This window comes from Manis pentadactyla, chromosome 2 (assembly GCF_030020395.1).
Source record: "Manis pentadactyla isolate mManPen7 chromosome 2, mManPen7.hap1, whole genome shotgun sequence".
Classification (NCBI taxonomy): Eukaryota; Metazoa; Chordata; class Mammalia; order Pholidota; family Manidae; genus Manis; species Manis pentadactyla.
In genome coordinates, this window is record NC_080020.1 from 175449825 (window position 1) to 175470125 (window position 20301).

At 41.0% G+C, this 20301-nt stretch overlaps 1 protein-coding gene and 1 long non-coding RNA gene across 22 annotated transcripts in view; one reads left to right on the plus strand and one right to left on the minus strand.

Annotated features, from left to right (window-relative positions):
* LOC130682574 (uncharacterized) overlaps window positions 1–20301 on the plus strand; it is a 252916-nt gene that overhangs the window by 102777 nt on the left and 129838 nt on the right. The window lies entirely within an intron of this gene.
* Window positions 1–20301, minus strand: part of DYSF (dysferlin) — a 224339-nt gene that overhangs the window by 23750 nt on the left and 180288 nt on the right. For all 21 annotated transcript variants that reach the window (XM_036908364.2, XM_036908361.2, XM_036908363.2 and 18 more), the window contains 4 exons: window positions 9057–9155; window positions 2152–2280; window positions 1742–1897; window positions 97–188 (listed from right to left, as the gene is read on the minus strand). In XM_036908364.2, the coding sequence (XP_036764259.2) occupies window positions 97–188; window positions 1742–1897; window positions 2152–2280; window positions 9057–9155 (476 nt within the window). The remainder of the gene's footprint in view (window positions 1–96; window positions 189–1741; window positions 1898–2151; window positions 2281–9056; window positions 9156–20301) is intronic.

Below are 20301 nucleotides of genomic sequence, written 5' to 3' on the forward strand. Positions count from 1 at the left end.
TACGGCTTTGCTCTAGGAGCTGGGGACATCTCCCCACTGGGCTGGGTGGTCCAGACTGGCACCTCGACCCCAAGACCCAAGTTGCCCCCAACTTACTTTCCAAACACAGGCTCCAGAGTGCAGGGGATGTAGTTGTCCTGGTCACTCACTGATTTCTTCCCTATGGAGACCTTGATGTAAGGATCACACTGGAAGAAAGACAGAAAGACTTAAGTGAAGTCACTTTCCCAACATACCTCTGAGGCTTCATGAGGAGTCTTCTTCCTCCTGTTAAGGCTAGGTGACTAGCAAAAAGAAATTTCCATTCTGCCACCCTGCCAGGCCAGGGCCCTGTCCTGAACAGCACACTGTACCAACTGGCCCCAACATGGACTTCTAGCCATGGTCCAGGAATGAAAATGGGGTACCTGAGTCTTCCACACTCCTAATCCACTGCCCCAGTGGCAGAAGGTGGATGGGAGCATGGTCCAAATCCTCAGAAACACAGTGGTTTGTGTTAAATATGTGACTGGGCCAGGCTGGGGTCCTCTCTGTGACCTCTGCTTCAGCAGATGGAAAGGGAGGGAGACAGCCAGACTTTGTCAGCCCTCGGCACCACCTGTAAACAACAGCATCCCCTCAACTAGCCTCCCAGAGCCGCTGGGCTGGGGGGAGGGCTCAGGGTCAGCCTTGGCATCCAGAAGTCTTGGAGTAAATGAGCTGGCCATCAGCCACATTGTGGAGGCTGTCGGGTGTGCCTGCGCTGGGGTGGCTCCCTTCTGTCCTGTGACCTTGCCTTGAAGGGGGGCTCTGACTTCTTCCCTTGCAAAGCAGGGTTCTCGGGGCAGGACACCAGGCCTCCACCCACAGCCTCAAGGCCACATGCCAGGCCTGCACCCATCTAAGGGGACAAGAGAGGACCCCAGCCTGCTATCTCTGAACACCAATCACCCCAGCCCTGCCTCCCTTCTTTCCTCTCTCTTTTCCCAACTTTCCTCTGGCCCTCCCTTCCCACCTTCCCCAACTCCAGACCCCTGCCCCTTCCAAGTTCCAGGCTTCACTCAGGGCCAGGACCAGAATGAAGCGAACAAGTATCTGCCTCAGGCACAAAAGTTAAGAGGGAAGGTGCCTCAATGCCCCCTAAAAAATGAGTACTCAAAATAAACAAAATTTTAATGCAATATATTTAAAAAATTAAAATCAATGTCAATAGCCCATGATGAACAAAATACTAAAGTTTTAATAAAGACAGGATCAGTATTACTGGTTTTTCTTTTTGCCTCAGGCTCCACCGTGGCCAGGCACAACAGGATTACTGATCCTGCCCACCCCCCTGTCTCCCTTCCCCCAGCACTGAAAGCCCTACGCGCCCAGCCCCCGCCCACACCCGCAATGTTGCTTTCCTCGGGCCTTATCAGTGGGCTAAACGTACACTAAACAGTCTTCTTGCAAGCTTTTGCTGAGTTTTCTGACCGCCACTAAAATACTATTTTCTTCTCCCTCCTAGCCCAACCTTAAGAATCCTGTTCCTTCCAGGGAGCCTTCCTCAATACTCCAAAGTCTTGTTCTGACTTTGGCCTTTTGCGACCACCTAGAGAACGGCCCTCGGTAGAGCTCCATCCAGTCACATCTCAGTGTTGTAGGTGTTTTTCTGGTTTCCCCGGCTTACTGTGAGCTCTCTGAGCAGAGTTGTGTCCAGATCCCACAGCCCATTTGTACCCCAGCCTGCTATTCTGGGGGAGGGGAGCACTCCAGGAATTACCTTCCCATTGGGGTCCTTGGGCTGCAGGCCGAATGCCCGGATGATGTAGATGCGGACCAGGCACTCCTGCGGCCCCTGGGCAGCCAGCTGGTGGAACTGTCTTGGGGGCATGGGGATGGCCGGGTCTTCTGGGAGGGGATAAATTTTGAAGAGGCCCTGAGGAGAATGAGGGGCCAAAATTCATTTTTATCATCACTGTCACCAACACAATCACCATTCTGACCACTCCTCTCATCTCTGCCAGAGCCATCAGAGCAGAGACCTCAGCGCCATCCCATCGCCACCACGTTCCCCAACAACAGTACTGTGGTCATTAGCTGCAGTTCCTCTGCTCCCACCCACTTTGTGTATTGCGGCCACTCCACGGTCTCAGGCTTCCCTGGTTCAGGGCCAGGCCCTCAAGGACGTACCTTAAATTCCCCAGTGACAGACGGGTCCTCCGGCTCCCCCTGAGTCTTGCCCCGGTAGAGCTTGAAGGTGTTACAAAAGTCAGACAGGCCCTCAAAGGCAGCCACATTCTCCAGCTGTGTGTCATAGACCTGTGACATGTGGGGACAGAGAAGGGAACAAGGGAAAGCGATGGAAGAGGAAAATAAGAGTATTTGAGTAAGGGAAGGGAGAGAAGAAAATGAGGAACAAAGGCCATAAGCAAATCAGAGGAAGAGAGGCCAACGGGACGGCAGGTGGGGGAGATGAAGGAATGGGGGCCAAGGAGGAAAAGAAGTGGAGAAGGAAAGAAGAACAGAGGCAGAGATAGAAAGGATACAAAGAGTGGAGATTAAAGTCAGAGGAAAAAGGAAAAAAACAAACAGGATGAGAAAGTGAGAGGGGAAGACTTTGTTCAGTGCCCTTAGGGAATAGGGTTTTCTGTTTAACCCAATACTCCAGGTATCTGAGTCATCATACACATGGGTGGTGCATTTTTTAAGAGAATAAGATCACAGTTAAACAAATAAATGATAAGTTAACCGGCTTTTTATATGGAGATCAAGACAGAACTCTGGAAAATGTAGGCATAAGCATTTTAAGCAAAAATACTCACTGCCAAGAATGTCCAAACAGTGGTATCGAATACCACCAGCCGAGTGTCTTTTGTGCACCACTTAAAATTTGTGGACTATGTTTTTATGTCACTCCTCTCAAACAGCCAATCACTTCTATTTGTTAGAGCAGTGCTTTGGAACTGCTGAGGTTAAAACGAAGCAGTAGTTTTCTATTACAGATGATAAAATGTACCTAATAAATACTGATATTAAACAACTTAATTTTCTTCCAGTATATCTGAAACTGACAGACAAGACATGGCAGGTAAATTCCTCTCTCATATTGCTAAATAGTATTTCTCATGTTAAGGACTAGCTCAATTCTGTCTCTTCTAAGGAATAATTAATTAGGCAAGTGATATAGTTTCATTATCAAAAATTAACATATACAAGAAAATATTATTGCCTTATATTCTGATTCCCAAAAAATACCAGTGAATTATTTCGTTAATATTAGGTATTCATCAATTTGTGTATTTTCTTGCTCTATTTATATAGTTGAATCCTTTCGATCAAAGGACCAGTTCTTTGTCAATTCTACCATTTTCTTGGTTGTGTCTAGTTCCTTATTTCTGCTTTTATTTTTTCTGATTTTCTTCTTCCTACTGCTTTTAAGTTTTTTTCCTAATTCTTTTTAACTTCTTCAGCTGAAGTTTTATCTACTTTGTTCTTTCTAGTCGTATAAGGGGAATACTTATTACTATGAAGTTGCCTCTGCTTACAACTGCCTTGGCATTGCCCCATTTGTTTTGATGTATAATGTTTTCATTTTCATTTTCTTGGCATTCCATAATTACAATTTTATGTGTATTATTTGATCCAAGAGCTAGATGCTTAGTTAGCTTTCATTCTTTTAATTAAAATAAATTTTTAAGGCTATAAACTCTCTGCATGCTGCTTTAGCTATAACCATTACACTGTAATATGTAGCATTTTATCATTGTTCCACAGGTACTCTGCAATCTTGGTTTGTATTTTCTCTTTCACCAAGAATTGTTTAAAAAGAGGGGTTTTCTTTCCAGATAGAAGAGTTTTTTTGGGCTGTTGATCTTGTTTTCAAGTTCTCCTTTTATGGCCTGATAATCAAGAAACATTGTCAGCAGTATTGCCACTTTTTGAAATTCACTAAGGTTTTCTTCATGGCCTGATATGTGGCCAGTATCTGTGCCAATAGGTATAGTCTTGCTTTTCAGGCTACAGGGTTCAATCAGCTCCAATAATTGTATCAGTTTTCTATATCCTCTCATATTTTTGTCCCCATGACCTGACATGAACTGAGAGAAAAGAGTTAAAATCTCCCTCTACCTCCAGTGTGTTTCTCTCTCTTCTTGTATCTCCTGTAATTACTGTTTTACAAATATTGACATTGTATTATTTAGCACACAGATACTCTCTTAACTGTCATCCCTTGGAATTGTATCATTTAGCATTATAAAGTGCCATTCTTTGTTTAATTTTGGGGACCTGAATATACTCATCTAATATTAAGATTATGACTTCTGTTTTCTTTTCATCTGTATTTGCCAGGCACACATTTGCACAATCTTTTATTTTCAACCTTTATGAATCTCTTTATTTTAGTTAGATTTTGCTTGGAGATCTGATTTAATTTGTAATTAAGAAGTGATTAATATGACAGATATATTTGGTCTGGTTTTACATTTATATAAGTTATCTAACATATTTATATTACATTTTTGAGTTTCATGGATTTTTTTTTTTTTAATCTTTGTCTTCATGATCTGTGTCTGTGTGTGTTTGGTTCTTCTGATATCCAGGATGACTTGGGTTTATGTTCTAATATTATTATAAATTTATAAACACTAATAATACTCTCAGTCCTCTGTATCTTTAAGGACAGTATTTATGAATTCCCTACTATAGCAATGATTAAAATAATCAAATTTTATCTTCCTCCCTCTCCTTCACCCAGTTTTAGACAATATTACCTTCCTTAATATTCACCTCTATACTGTCTGTTTGTGATTTGCTTATACTTCTATAATTGGCCAAGTTTAAATAATATCTATCTACTCTCCTTATTCTATAATAAGGCAACCAGTGTCCTTATTCTGCATCCCATTCTTGCCTCCTTCTCCACCTAATTTTTGCCAATTTCATCACTTCTGCATTTTCAGTGTATATATTTACATTCTATCTGTTACGCTAACCCTTCCATTTATTTTCATCTTAAGTCTAAGGTAAACTATAACCACAACCAGTCCTTTCATTGTGGTTTTCCCAGTTATCACCTAGCTGGCTAAAGTTCATTCCCTAGGAGTTCTTGAAGACAGGCTCACAGGAACCATATTTCCTAGTTCCTGACTATATGATGCACGCTTGGGTGTCTGTAGCCTTTGTGCTTGAAGGGCAGCTTGACTGAATATAAATCCTTGAGTCACCCTCTCTTTCCTTGATGATCTTACACATGGTGCTTCACTGTCTTTGGGTATTACATGTTGCTGTGCAGGAGTTGAAGCCACCTTGATTTATTTATTTTAAGTGACCTAGTGCTTCTTTTGCAGTGGTTATGACTGCCTTAAAAATTCTTTCTTTATCTCTGAACTGCAATAACATACACCAGAGTATGTCTTTATGTCTTGGGGTTGGCCAACCTGGGTCAACTTTTCCTGACACACAGGGGACCTTGTAATATGTATATTCAATCATTCTTTCATTTCAGTGAAGTTTTATTGAACTATTAGGTGCTTATTTGTTTTATTTAATTGTTTTGGTTGTCTTCCTCGAAGACTCCAATTATGCAAATGTTGGATTTCCTTTCTCTGACTTATATATCTATCATTTTCTATTTTTTTATAGCTCTTTATTTCCATATCATTTTGCTTACTTTCATCATTCTGTCCTCTACGGCCCTCACTGTGTTTTGCAATGTGGCCATTCTGCCCTGTGCCTCTTCCAATTTCATGTTTTCTTGTCTTTCTTTCCCAAATCCTACCAGCTCATATTTCATCTCTTCATCTCTTGAGTTATTTCATTTCTTCTTTGCATTCTATCTGCCCCATTCCTAAAAAGTTCATAGCAAAATATTTCATCTGCTCCTTGGCAACCTTTTTCTTGTGGATATATATCCTTTCCTTTTGGTTAAGTTTTGATTTATATTTTCTCTTCTTTTTTACAGTATTTTTAAATTAATACCATGATAGTTCTTTTATTACTACTTATCACTAAATGTGTTAAATTTTCCTAGACTAATAACTTCCTTTGTTCCCACCACAGAGACAGACTGCTTCCTGCAAATATGGCTCATCTGTGTAATTCTTCATGTAGCTCCACATTCTCTGTTTCCCTGAACCAAACCAGGTCTAAGAGGCTTCTATCACCAGCCTGAACCTGTCTGCAAAGTTCCCACATCCATTGTTGTAAACAAGGAATAACTTTAATATTCTATGGTGAACCACAATTTCAGGAACTGTATTTTTTAACTATTTATTATGAAACTTTTCAAGCACACACAAATGTAAAGAGAATAGATAATAAGCCCCTATGTACTACAGCCTGTCTTAAATAATGATCAACATTCTTTTATTAGGAAGTTTGGGGTTTTCTGAAATCTGCCACTATGACCTTTCATCATTTTCATACATCTTCTCTTCACTTACTGACAAGTGGCTTCTATTCAATTTTGGTTGCCCTTGGACATCTCTTATATGTATTTTAGAGTCTCCAGATTTTGTTTTCAACTTTTACCGAAAATGGAGTTTGTGGGTTTGAATGATTTCCAGGAGGGGAAAAATGCTGACTTATGCAGCCATGTTCATACTGGAAGTCCCAATAAAATACTTCTGTAATTTCCAAGTGGTTGATCTTTTTGTTTAAACTTTTGTTACTAATTTCTCATTTTATTGAATTTTAATCTGTCTTGAATAATTTCTGCTTTTGGTAAATTCTTACTAAACTAATATGTGATCAAATTTTATAAGTGTTCTCTAAGCATTAGGGAAAAATGTATTCTCTACTTTTTATTATGTTTATTCTCCATTTTAAAGCTATTTTGATGTAGATTAAAAATATTTACCTTGTTATTCAACCTTTATTTCCTTATTTATTTGTTTATTTAATTTTCTGATTCATCTGTCCAGGAGGTGCATTAAAATCCCCACCACTTTAATTTCTGTGATTTTATGCTTTTATTCATGTGAGGCATTAGTTTATGTAGTTCTATTTTTGTTTTAATTATTTTTAAATTTTACTATTCTATGAATAAATGTTTAGGAGTTTTTTTCACTCAAATGTGTCTTATTTATATAATATACTCCATTTGGTTTCCTTCATTTTTATGTTAAATTCTTTCTCTTTTATTTGTACTTACTTTATTTTTTTTGCCAATAGATTAATTTTTTTAGCCATTCTAAGTTGTATTGCTTTAGACATGTCTTTTAAAGACAGAATAATGAATTTTGACTTTTTATATTGTCTGAGTCCTTATCACTTAATACAGAAGTTTAATCCATTTTTATTTATTAGGAAAACTATATTTATTCTTTTTCTATTGTACTTTATTATTTGCTTTTGTTTTCTTGTTTAATCTTTTTTTCTATCTTTTGCCATTGAGACTACAAATTGTTTTTTTTCCCCTATGCTGGTGGTTTCCAAAATGTTTTTTCTCAACTCATTGTGTACTTCAGCCTCTCCATAATGCTACAGGCTATTTTTCAAAGACTCATGTTGTTGGTGGTAGTTTTCTTCTATTTACTTATCCTTAAAGGAACAGGTCTCCTTCCAGGACTGGTTCCCCACCTCCCCCCAGAAACAGGTTGAGTGCATTTTGTTTTGTACAGCCCATTTTCACTTGGATTCTGTCAGAGACCTCCTCAAAGAGGTCAAGCTGGAAGGCTGGGTGCCCATTCAGTATCTGGCATCTGAGGGAGCAGAAAGGGGGCCAGAGCCATGGGCCACCAGGGAGGGAACCCTCATTCTTGGTTTTTCTCATTTTTTTGGCAAGACCATGGCACCACATGCCAAACCTAATGTGTCAGGCCTTCTCCTGATACACAAAGAGGTCTGTCTCTGCCCACCTCATGCACCTGCCTTAAGTCAATGAAGAACTTGCTGCCAGAGGAGGCCTATGCTTTTGGAGCCATCGTGCTGCCCGAGACCTCACTCTGCATGTCCAGGTCTGCACACGCTATTCACTGGAAGCTTGCGGTGTACCAGAGACAACTCAGGCCACCTTGTGAAGTCACCCTTTGTAGTGTCTCCCAAAGGCCTACTTAAAAGCCCAGGCCACCCACCACTCCAGCCAGCCTCAAACCCCATTCACCCAGTACCTGCAAGGCCTCCTCAGGTCTCCCCTGTGTCTGACAGCCTTTGCCTACCTCTAAGTAGGGTCACCAGATATAGCAAGTCAAAATACAGGATACCCAGTTAAATTTGAATTTCAAATAAATAACAAGCAGTTGCTACATCAGTATGTCTCATGCAAATAATTGAAGTATCCTTATACTAAAATATTATGGCTTGTTTATCTGTGTAAGTTCAAGTGTAACTAAGCATCCTGAATTTTAGCTCCACAGCACTACACAACTCCTTTGGAGTCATTTTGAGTCACCTCTGGTTGTCTTTTTTTTTTTTTAGGCAGTTTACTTCTAAAAAGTATAAAATTGTATTTGTGGAATTTCCTCAAAATACCAGAATTTGACTGAGTCATTCTTGGTTTGGTTTTGGGGGTTTTTCTTTCTTTTTTCCTTTCTTTTTTTTTTCACAGAAACAGAGCTCACCATATTTTTATACTTGCTAGGTAATTTCTGTCCCAAGTGTAGAGGTGGGGGAATCATAGCCACATTCTCAAGCTGAATTTCCTTTGTATTTTGATATAAATTTTTTATTATAGAGAAGTTCAAATAACTTTAAAAGAAACAGAGTAGTATAACAAATCCCTAGTACCCATCTCCAAGTTTTAACTATTTCCAATATTTTGCAGTTCCCATAATTTAAAAAAATCTATTGAGGGCCACCCACACATTCTCTCTCCCCTCTTACTTTTTTTGAGCATTTTAAACAAATCCCAGGCATCACTCCCCATAAATACTAACGTATTTTTCCATTCTTCCCAAGAAGTCAGCCCAAACTGACGTCTTGCTCTAAATAGATGAATGACCTTTCTCACCTCAGTTAGTTCACCAGGATTCACCAGCCTCAGGAACCAAATGACGGGACAAATACATAGATTCTCTTTCTGTTGTATGTCCTGCTGCCCATCACATGTGCCCAGGGACTGTTAGACCAAAAAGCACATTTTGGAGAGGCCTCACCTTTAGAGTATCAAAGTCTTTCTCCAAGTACAAGCCACACTTTTCTCTTTCCCCTGTAGAAGCAAAGAATTTGCTCCACCAATCGATGAACTCCTCCTCCTGAGTAGGTAGAAAGAAAGAAACCACTTCAGAAACAGAACTTGGCAAGCAAGACCCTTCCGGGCTGGACACCTAGCAAGGCCGGTGGGCTGGCCTGGACTTCAGAGCTCTCGGGTTGGGTGAGTTCAGAGGAGCAGAGAGCTGAAACTCCCCGCCTCTCCAGAGGCAGACTGCACAGACGGGAAGAAAGGTTTTAACACCCCTTCACTGTGTGATTCTGTTTCGCTCTCTGGGCCTCCCTTTTCCTTTCTGTGAAGTAGACACAATCATCGTGGGGCTCCTACATTCTAGGGACATATTGAGGCTAAAATCAGAGGATGCTGAGGGTAACTCTTTGCATGAAAATGTCAATAATGTGTTATTTATGAATAAAATGGAGCAGACTCAGGAAAACTCAGACCCCACATTGCTATCCTGCCCCTGATCCCAGCAAAGAAAAGAAAGCATCAGAAATCAGAACTTATCCTCCTTGAAGGTCAAATGAAGGCAGAGTCCCCAAAAATCAACAAATACTTACCAAGTACCCATTATTCAAAAGACAGTACGCTAAACAGAGGAAATTAGGTGAGAAGGGAAGTTTGTGGCAACATGCTCTCTTGCGTGTCCTTCCTCCACTTACTCATGTTTGTAAGAAACTGTAGAGAGGCCTGTTGAGGCCCACACTGGTCTCCCCACCTTTTAGCTCCTTCTGCACATAGTGTGTCCACATGCCCTCTTAGTTATTGTGTCTAAAATGCTCCTGCAGCTATGTCCTGTCTAAGTGTGTGTGTGTATCCTGTTGCCCAGGGAATCAGCAAGGTTCCAAAACATGGGATGGTCACTCTTCTCCAGGCCTTCCCCAAACCCTGCCACAGGCTGAGCACTTAGTCTGCACCTGTTGGTACCATTAAAGCTCACCCAGTTCAGTGGGAAGGGCCAAGGACAAGGTGTAAAGAGAGCCCATCTGGGACGGGACTTGCTTCCCTCCTCTGTACGAGGGGGTGTGCTAGGAGACCTGCCAGGAAGCTGCTCTGATCCTATCAAAGGAACTAAAGTCTATTATCGAGTTTCTGGAAATGCTGGTGGCTCCCTGTAAATCAATGCCCAGTCCTTTGAGTTCTGGCTTATTAAGGGTAGCACAAGTGGAATGACGCCAAGGGTACCTGAACAAGCCCAATGGGGCGAGGGTAAGGATAAGGTTCTCAGAGTCTCCACCCATTCTGGAAGTCTGGCTCTAACACCCTGTGTGTGGCCAGAATGTGGTCCCCAGACACACAGCATGGAGAGCAGATGCCACGGGAAGGCTGAGTCTACAGAGAGTCATTATCTGACCAACTTACCAGGAGGGCCTTCTGCAGCCAGGAGAGAGCAAAAGAGGTTGAGTTGGGTTTAGATGCAGGTTAGCAGAGCTTTCTGACTTATAACCACTCTAGAAAAAGCCAGCATGGGCAGACCCTAGCCCTGATGCTTTAAGTTCAGTATAAGAAAAAGATGCCATGGGTGAAAGAACAGACAGAAACACATATATCAAACTTACACTCACCAACACACAGAAGAATATATATATAAATATATGTACATGCCCAAGAGAGAAGTATAGGCACATATACCCCCCCCACAAAAACACACACACTAACACACAGGCAATTGTGTACATATAGGCAGAAACTGTTAGAATGGAATTCAGTTTAGCTGTTTGATTCTTACTAAGTCTCTATTTTCTTCCCCAGCCCAGAGGCTTTAAGGTTTGAGTTTATGATGCAGGCTTGGAGTCAGGCACAAACAGGTAACTGACCAGTGTGTTTTGTACAAAGAAATGACAGGAACACAACAGTTGTGGGAAAATTATTACATTTTCCTCAGTCTTGAAAAACCAATAAAAAAAAAGAATATGAAGACAGAATCTGTGTCAATTTAATTAACAGTGTCAACTAAATAGACAAACCTTATATAATCTGAAAACAGAAAATATACCTTCTTTTCCAGCACCATTGAAGCTCTAGCTCTTAGAAAAAATTAAAAGCCACAAAGCAAATCTCAATGAAATCCAAGAAATACACTGATATCAGTCATATTCTCTAGCCATAATACAATATAAAACTAGAAACTAATGAGAAATTTAAGATTTAATTTTTTGAAATTTAAATGCACACTCTTAAAACCTTCCTGGGTAAAAGAGAAAACCAAAAGTAAAATCACAAATAGTTAGAAAATACTGACAGTAAGAGGTCTATGCCCCAAAATTTGTGGATTATATAGCTATGCCTGTACACAAAATTCAGCCTTAAATGGTATTGCTTTTATACAAAAGGAGTGAAAATAATCTGATAGCTCAAGAAATTAAAAAGAGAAAGGCAGGAAGACCAAAATTTGAAAATGATAAGTAGATATTAATATATTAGAAAACAGAATATTATAATTGATCATTAAACCCCAGAGCAAACTTTGAAAAGGCCAATAAAACAAACATTTATCAAATCTAATGTTAAATTAGGAATGAAAAAGAATAAAAAGTTACTATTGGAAGAATGAAAATATTAAAAGATTTGCTATATCCGAATCAGTGACAAAACCTTGGAAAATCTAGATGAGATCAAAAATTTTCTAGAAAAATATAAATTGCCAAAATTGATTCAAAATTAATAGAAAACATGAGAGATCCATAACCCTGAAAGAGGAAGAACTCTTAAAGAACTACCTCCAAAAATGACATCAGGCAAGGTGGTTTCTTGGGGAGAAAGTTCTATCAGTCTTTGAAAGAATAAATCATTCTTTGCTCCACAGCACAGAAAAAAGACAAAATTTCCCCATTCGTTTTGTGAAGTTTGACAAAGACATACACACAAGGATTAATCCTATACCTGAATAGAGACATAAAGATCCCATATAAAATACTAACAAATAAATTACAGGAGGAAATCTGGCACGGTCAGGCTGGATTATTCCAGAACGCAGGAGTGGCTCAATATGAGTGAGTAGAGAGAGAAAATCCACATGATCGTCTGTAACACACATTTGTAAACTATGGTGCACTAGCCCACCACCTGGTTTTGTAATTTAAATATTGTCTGTGGCTGCTTTTCAGCTACAACGCAGAGCTGAGTAGTTGCAACTGGGATCTCATGTCCCATACGACTAAAATATTTACTCTCTGGCCCTATAAGAAAAATAAGTTTGCCAAACCTTGATCTATAACATGCAAAAAAGAAGCTGGGAGAAAGGGGAGAGGAAATTTTTCAGCTATTCCTAAATGAAATTCTAAGTTTAGAATAAAAAGAAGCTTTCTTAGCATTATAAAGAATATCTTAAAGCAGTAGCTAGTATTGTGCTTAATACCAAGTGTTTTCCCTTTTGGGCTTTTGTACATAGGGCTGGCTCTGCCAATAATTTTTATGTGATATAGACATTAAAAAGCAGTAAATCAGTATAGTGGGGACCCAGGATTTAGGAGCCAGACTAGCAAGGTTCAAATCCTGCCACTCCTAGCTGTGTGACTAGCAACTACTTAACCTCTCTGGGCCTCAATTATCTTACCTGTAAAATGGAAAAATAATAGTACCAATTTGATAGTTATTGTGAAGAATAAATGAGTCAAAATGCATAAAGAGCTTCGAACAGTGCCTAACACATAAGTGCAATGTGTTTACTGCTATTACTAATAATAGTATTGCTGTTTCTTTTGTGTGGACCAGGTTAGGTTCTTGGCCAAGGGCTGGCTCGCTCACAAGTTGCTAACAGGAGCATAGCTGGCCAGCCTTTCCAGAGAGCAATTTGGCTGCATGTTTCCACAGCCTTAAAAGTGTGTATACACTTTGACCCATCAATCCTGTTCCAGAAATCTATCCAAAGAAAGTAATCATAGATACGCATAAAGATTTAACTTCATTTATAATACTTGAAACAGCTTACACATCCAACAATAAGGGACTGTTTGGGTAAACCGAACATCCATATGATTAAATGTTATGCAACACAAAAAAAATGATGCTGTTGAAATATATTTATTGATACAGGAAGGATACTGGTAAGATTTATAGAAAGTTAAAAAATGAATAATGTGATTTCATTTTAGTGAAAGGACCAAATGGCAAGTATTCAGAGCAATTGTCTCTGAATGATAACATTATAAATGTTTTGTTTATTCCTCTTATTTTTGTGTATCACTCAAAATTCTCTACTTTTTCATTGTGTGCACATGTTTCTTACATGATTTTTAAAATAAAGAACAATTCAAGAAACACTACTGGCAAAGTGAAAAGATAATTCACAGAACGGGAGACAAAATATTTGCAAATCATATATCTGATAAAAGATTTGTTACCAGAGTATATAGAGGATGTACACAATTCAATAATAAAAATGACACAAAACCAATAAAAAGTAAGCAACAGACCTACAGAGACATTCCTCCCAAAGAAGATAAACAAATGGACAAAAGTACATAAAAAGGTGCTCATCATTATGTTAGGCAGAAAGACAGAAATGAGCAGGATGAAAAAGAGAAAGGGCCCCCCCAAAGATGACTCAGGGAGTTGATCAAACAGAACCAGAGAGCCAGAAATGATTCAAAGAGTTAATCAGATAAAGCCACAGGGTCTAAGATGACTCAGGAAATGTCCGGGGTCCCCCCAGATAAGAAACATCAGAAGCACAGGCACAGCACAGCCCCTGTCCCCATCTCACCAATCAGAACAAGCCTAGAGAGCTGACAGCTGTCAATCAAGGACCTCTCTGACCGGCCAAAAACCACATAAAAGAAGACTCAGAATGAGCATCCACACCTACCTGTCTTGTCTTAGGCAAGCCCGCTCTGCTACTCTCTGCAGAGTGTATTAAAACTTACTTTGCTTCCTTGACTTTGGCCTCTCGTCTCACTGTATCTGACTTCCCTGTGACACCAAGCTGAGTCCTTCCCTTCCTAACAGTTAGACATCAAAGAAATTCACATCAAAGCCACAGTGAGAAAACACTTCATACCTAGTAGGATGGATATAGTCAAAAAGTCAGATAGTAACAAGTATTGGTGAGGATGTGGATAAACTGGAACACTGCTGGTGAGAATGTAAAATGGTGCTGTCACTTTGGAAAACAGTCTGGCAGTTCCTCAAAAGGCTACCACATGAGCCAGGAATTCCACTCCCGGGTATAGAGCTGGGAGAAATGAAAACCCGCGCCCACACCAAAACTTGTACATGATGCTCATCATAGCACCTTTCATAATAGCCAAGTAGAAACAATCTGAATGTCCATTGACTGATATATGGATAAGGAAAAGATTATATATCCATACAATGGCAAATTATTTAATAATAAAAAGCAATGAAGAATTGATGCATGCTACAACATGGATGAGCCTTTAAAACATTACCCTAAGTTAAAGAAGTTAATCACAAAAAAGGCCACATATTGTATGATTCCATTTCCATGAAAGGTTTCAGAGCAGGCAAATCAATTGAGATAAAAAAGAGATTAGTGGTCTAGGGCTGGGAGTGGTTAGGAGGAAATGGGGGATGACTGCTCCTGGGTACAGGATTTCTTTTTGGAGTGATGCGAATATTCTAAAGTTGATTATGGAGATGGTTGCACAATTCTGTTAATATGCCAAAAAACATTGAATTGTACACTGAATAGGGACTTGCATTTTATGTGGATTATCTCCATAAAAAAGAGCAAATGATCAAATACAAGCAACATAACCTCTAGACAACAAAAGTAGGAATCTCAAGTACTTTCTAAGGAAATGATAGTTCAATTTTTGTGAAATGAACAATCAATTGATCACCAAAAAGGACCTAAATCTTACTACACCTAGTCTTCCCCAGACCCCTCTCTCAGCTGCAATTTCCTCATCCCTCAGAGTTCCAGGTGAGGTTTAGTGGCTGTTTCTTAACAGGTATCATGACATTATGGAAGCTCAATCCAGAATTTAGCTGCCTCCCAGAAGCAAGAACAAGGTGGGAAAGCCCAAAACTGACAAAGCTTAAACCTAAACTGTTGAAGAATAGCAGGATTTTGTGCCATCAGGAAAAATGTGAGCTCAAAAAACAGATTAAGTTGAATTAGAGAAAAATAAAGTTATAATTTTAATACACTTACAGATGTGACTTGAAAACATCATTCCTGCTATTTCACTAATCTGGCTTCTGACAGAGTTATTTCAAGCCCACTTCTTCCTTCTCATCCTCAGGAAGTCCAAAAAAAGTTAGCACACTCATAAGAATGAGCCCCACAGACACAGAAGGGCCCTTCCATGTGCCAAAGCCAGCCAGCCCTCTGATGTTAGTGGGATCCCATACTCCAAAGCTCCGAAACGGAAGTGGCCATATGTCCTCTCATTCCGAGTGTGCTCTTGAACTCATTTTGCAGTAGCTAAGCATCCAGTCTTGGAACATGGCAAGGAGGAGAAACAAATGCAAAAGGCTTGGTTGTTAAATGTCATCTCAGGCTTTAGCAAGAAGTCTGGCCATTAAAACTTTATTTCCCCATGCTGAAGGTTCAAGGCCCCTCATCATTCAGCCAGACAAGCAAGTAAGTCTGATCAAGGCACGGACCAGCAGCCTCTCCAATTTCAGCTAATAGCCAACATTCAGTTACTGAGCAACTAGAGTCATGTAACAAAAATATGCTTCTCCAGCCTTGATCCAGTGTAATGGGCACCCTAATCCCTCCGAAGACCCAAATCAGCACAGCACATTCTGAACATTTAATCTCCCATTTGCAATCAGTGGGCCTAACACATCCCATGAATATGGATAGCAAAATTAACAAAACAACAATAATCCTATGTCTGCTTTTCTATAAAGTGAGGAAATTGGGAGGGTGGAGGAAACATCACTTGTGTTGTCTCCCCAGGATAAACAGCTGAATCAAAGAGAAAAGTTCTTGGTCAAATTCATTAATCATCAAGGTCAGAACATTACACCTTGGATCACTACATGAGACTGAACATACCAACCTCTAAAAAAGAGGTCCATTAGTTTTTATAATTTTAAGTAGGCCTTCACTGCCTATGTCAACCAGAGGTAGACATCCTAGACTGCGCTGAATGTAATTTCTCTCATAGCACAAATCATTATCATCAAGATAGTAATAATACAACCCAACACTGGGATCAGTGTGAGGCTAAACTGATGTCTTCAAAGAAACTTTATGGCCTTTGAGGTTCACCGTGACAAAAACACTTGTTGAGACTGCCAGCATTGTCAGTTTGATCCCCAACACTGCTGCCCCAAAGCTCAATGTCTGCATAACTGGAATAATGATATTATGATCCTGTAATTAATTAATGTCCTGAGGTTTAAGAAACTGAAACTATTTTCTGATGCACCACACTAATATAAACACAGATGTAACATACATGTACTTATGCCAACGTGAAGACCAGACAAACCCCAGACATGCAAATACCCCAATTTCAAACCTACCCATACCATGCATACTAAACCTTTCATACCCCCCAAAACCACACAGACATATGCCCACAGCCAGCTACCATGTTGATTCAGCAGAACCCTACACACCCATAACAAAAATCACTTAATTATTTCCACAAGTGCAACAGCAGGCTTCCAACCTCTTGTTGACACTCCCCTGCAGTCCTGCCTCCATGGCTGTGGAAGAGGTCATTATTACTCCACTTCCTCTGACTTCAGGATGGGCCAGCAAAGGTGGGAGGGAAGGGAAGACCTTTAACCAAAATGCTGAATTGCTTACAAAAGGCCCAGTGAATAAGTGTGCCTGCAACCTCATAAAGTCAGGCAGATGGTGTGCAGAAAAGGGTCAGGACCTGATAATTTGACTAATGGCCTATTCCAGATGGGGGACCCAAACAGGGTGGGGTACATCTGGGGAATCCCAGCTTGCTGGCCCTCTCGCAACTCAGGAGCCTCAGGTGGACATATGGGCCCATGACTTGGTCCCCCAAGGACAGCTGGCTCCATGTGCCCTGCAGAAAGCCCGGAGGAATGGAATCTATCCAGTGGGGTGAAGGAAAGAACATCCTATCAGTGTCTTCAAACCGATGGAGAAGAAAATGAGATGTCACGAATTCAGCATCTGTGATGATTCCAACAGGGCCCGGGCAATGCTTCCCTTACCTTCATTCTGCTTATGTAGACAGTTTTGCTTAGTAAGAGTTCCAGCAATCTACTTAAGAGAAAAACTATTTTTGAAGGCCTTCCCAAGACTGTGGAGCATTCATCAAACTACAGACACTAATCTTAACTATCTTAAATTCAATTTTAAAGGTATTTTGGGGGAACCTACTATGTGCCAAAGTCAACCTACTTTCTAGTTACTGTGTGCATTTTCATACACAAAATCATATTACTTTTCAAATATTTTATATTTGAACACGCAGCTGATTCCATCCGGTCACCCCATGTCCCAGTTAATGTAAGGAGGTGCTGAAGACACCAGCTTGGTTAACAAGCTCCTGCGAGCTTCCTCCAAGAGCCTGCTGCTCAGCGGAAAGTGCTGTGCCAAGGTGCAAGCACTGCTCTCCCCAGGCTAAGGGGCAGGAGGGGACAGGGATGGGGACAGGGCTAAGAGGGTCACACGGGCATTAAATTAGACCCCAGAACTTCTTGTCCTGTAGATTTCCAAGGAAGCTGAGGATTTCCCTTTGGGAAGAGATGAATCTCCTTCTCTGAATGGGAAAACAGGTCCCTCACAGACTGGGTGGGGGAAAGACCTCTTGGGAAGCAGGGAGTGTCGAGGGGTGGAGGCAGAGATGGAAGCAAGGAGAGCCGGTTGAAGGGGGCTGGGGCCTCCTCCTCCCTGGTGAGGCCCTGGAGTTTACCAGACAAGCTTCACCCCAGGCTGTCCCCCCTGCAGTGTGCATCGAGGGAGGAGGGGTGCACCCCCGAGGAGACCACAGGAATGCCAAGCAGGGGAAAGGCGCCCGGAGCCAAGGGCTCCGGCAACGAGGATCCAATATCGGCGGGTGACTCCAGCCCCCGTAACAGGAGAGACCGTAAAGTATGTGCTCTGCTTCCCAACCAGCAAACACAGCAAATAACCAATTACTCCAAATAGCTAACAGATTTCGGCTCTGATTTCCCTCCCCTTGCCTCCCCTGGGCCTTCACTTGTCATTTGATGGGCGATTTGTATTTGCTCTGAGAAAATGAGAGAAGGAATGACTCACAAAGGAAGGTCCAGATTACACGCAGTGACAGGCATCAAACCTCCCTCATCAGAACTAATGGGTGGAGGGGGGAGGCCAGGCTGTGCTGGCAACACATCTGAACTGAGATCTTTTTAAAGAAGTACAGTTTTGTTACTTTCAAGCACATACAGTAATTCTTGCTAAACCAGTGTCAGCAGATATTAGGAAACCTACTTTAAAGAGGAGATAAGTGTCTTCCTAATTATTCCACCTGATATATACACATGTACAGGTAAAACCATTAATGTCATTAAAGTTAAAATATCCCTTCTCCCTCCACCTCTCAAATTCAGAGGGCTGATGCATCCATCTCCAAAGGTAGGGACAGACAACCATGAAGTTCTGAGACAAACTGCCTTGGACGCCTTCTGGAAATGCTTCCTCACTTGGGAGCCACACCCTTAATTAATTCCTTTGCTCAGAAAACCTTTGCTTCAAAGCCTTTGGATAAATTGTTGTCAGTACTCAAGAGCTGCAATGAGGCATTCCCCCCAAAACTTGGGATAAAAGGAAATAGGGCTGCCCTTGGGGAACTGGATCATGCAATCAATGCATAGTGGTTCAGGGCAAGAAGAGGCAAAATCACCTCAAAGGGAAGAACAGCTTCTAACTAAGCCTTAACCCTGAATGGGTAGATTGTATTAATACATCAAGAGAAAGACTATGTCAGTGAAAAAAAGGAATTGGTCAGTCCTGGAAATACAGGAGAAGAAGGGTAAGGATTGACTATGGATAACTGTTCATACCACCAGGGAAAAGGTACTGGGGCTTAGGAACTAAAGCTGTCCCTACCTTTGGAGACAGATGCATCAGCCCTTCTTGGTCATCTGCTACCAAACTTTAAACCACAGAACCGTCTCTCCTCATTCTGCTTCCTCACTCAGATCCTGTCACAACCTGGCTTCACAGTTGTGAGTCAATGGAGAGACAACAGGCTGGACCGCAACCTGAGGTCACGTTCCAGGAGCATTACTCACTGAAAACTCAGAAACTTCGATTTAGGTTTGAATAATATGTGGCCAGCCCTAAGAAAATTGACTCACCAGGTATCTGGAACCACAAAGTTGAGGATCCACCCAGACACAATGGTAGAAACTGCCCTGAAGAACACCCCTGCCTGGTGGACCTGGTGGGAGAGAGGCAGCTCCCCTTTTAAGAAACTCCTACCTAGGAGTTGACAGACAAGGACTGTGGCACTGACCTACCTAGCTAACCCCGGAGTGCCACAGAGAACACAAAAAACAAATTCTTCAGTCCGGTAGAAGAGCCTCTGATCCAGCTTTTCTTATTTCTCCCGCCCTGCTGGACTCTTAACTGGCAAAGTAAAAATACAGCAACCTCCAACTATTTCCTCCTTCCTTGAATAGGGGTTTGGGATGAGAAGGGAGCCCACGCACAAGTGGACAGAGTCATGTGACCTCCCAGTACTTGACAAGCAAGGACTTCCCTCTGTAAGGACAAACTGGAAGAAAACACTAAAGTTCAAAAGAAAGTGAGCAATATGAGGACTAAGACAAGTGTTATGTTAAGGAGTTCAGTAAAAAACAGAAGAGAACAAATGACTGATTTATCCTTATGGGAAGTCTCAAGGGGATACCACAAATAGGAAGTTAGGATATGCAGTCCTGAAGGAAATATAATCTGCATGAAGATGAACATCACTGTCAAATTTAAAAGTATAATAAAGACATTGATTTCTAGCAAAATGACAAGTTAGAAGACCAGAGAGACCCTCCAAGTAAGAGCGCCTACATTATTAACAGGTAAGATATCTTTAAAATCCTTTTCAAATGCATGACTGAGCTGATGGGAATGGAAAGAAAATCCTTGGGGGCAAATGAGAAAGCAAAAATACAGAGTACTAAGGAACCAAAATGCAAACTAACTGTGGGGCCCAAAAAGCCCAAGCCAAACATTTAGTTTTCAGTGAATCTGGGTTCACAGTATTTCCAGACATCTGCTAAAAGTAAACACATGTCCTCTCTTAAAGAATGTGACT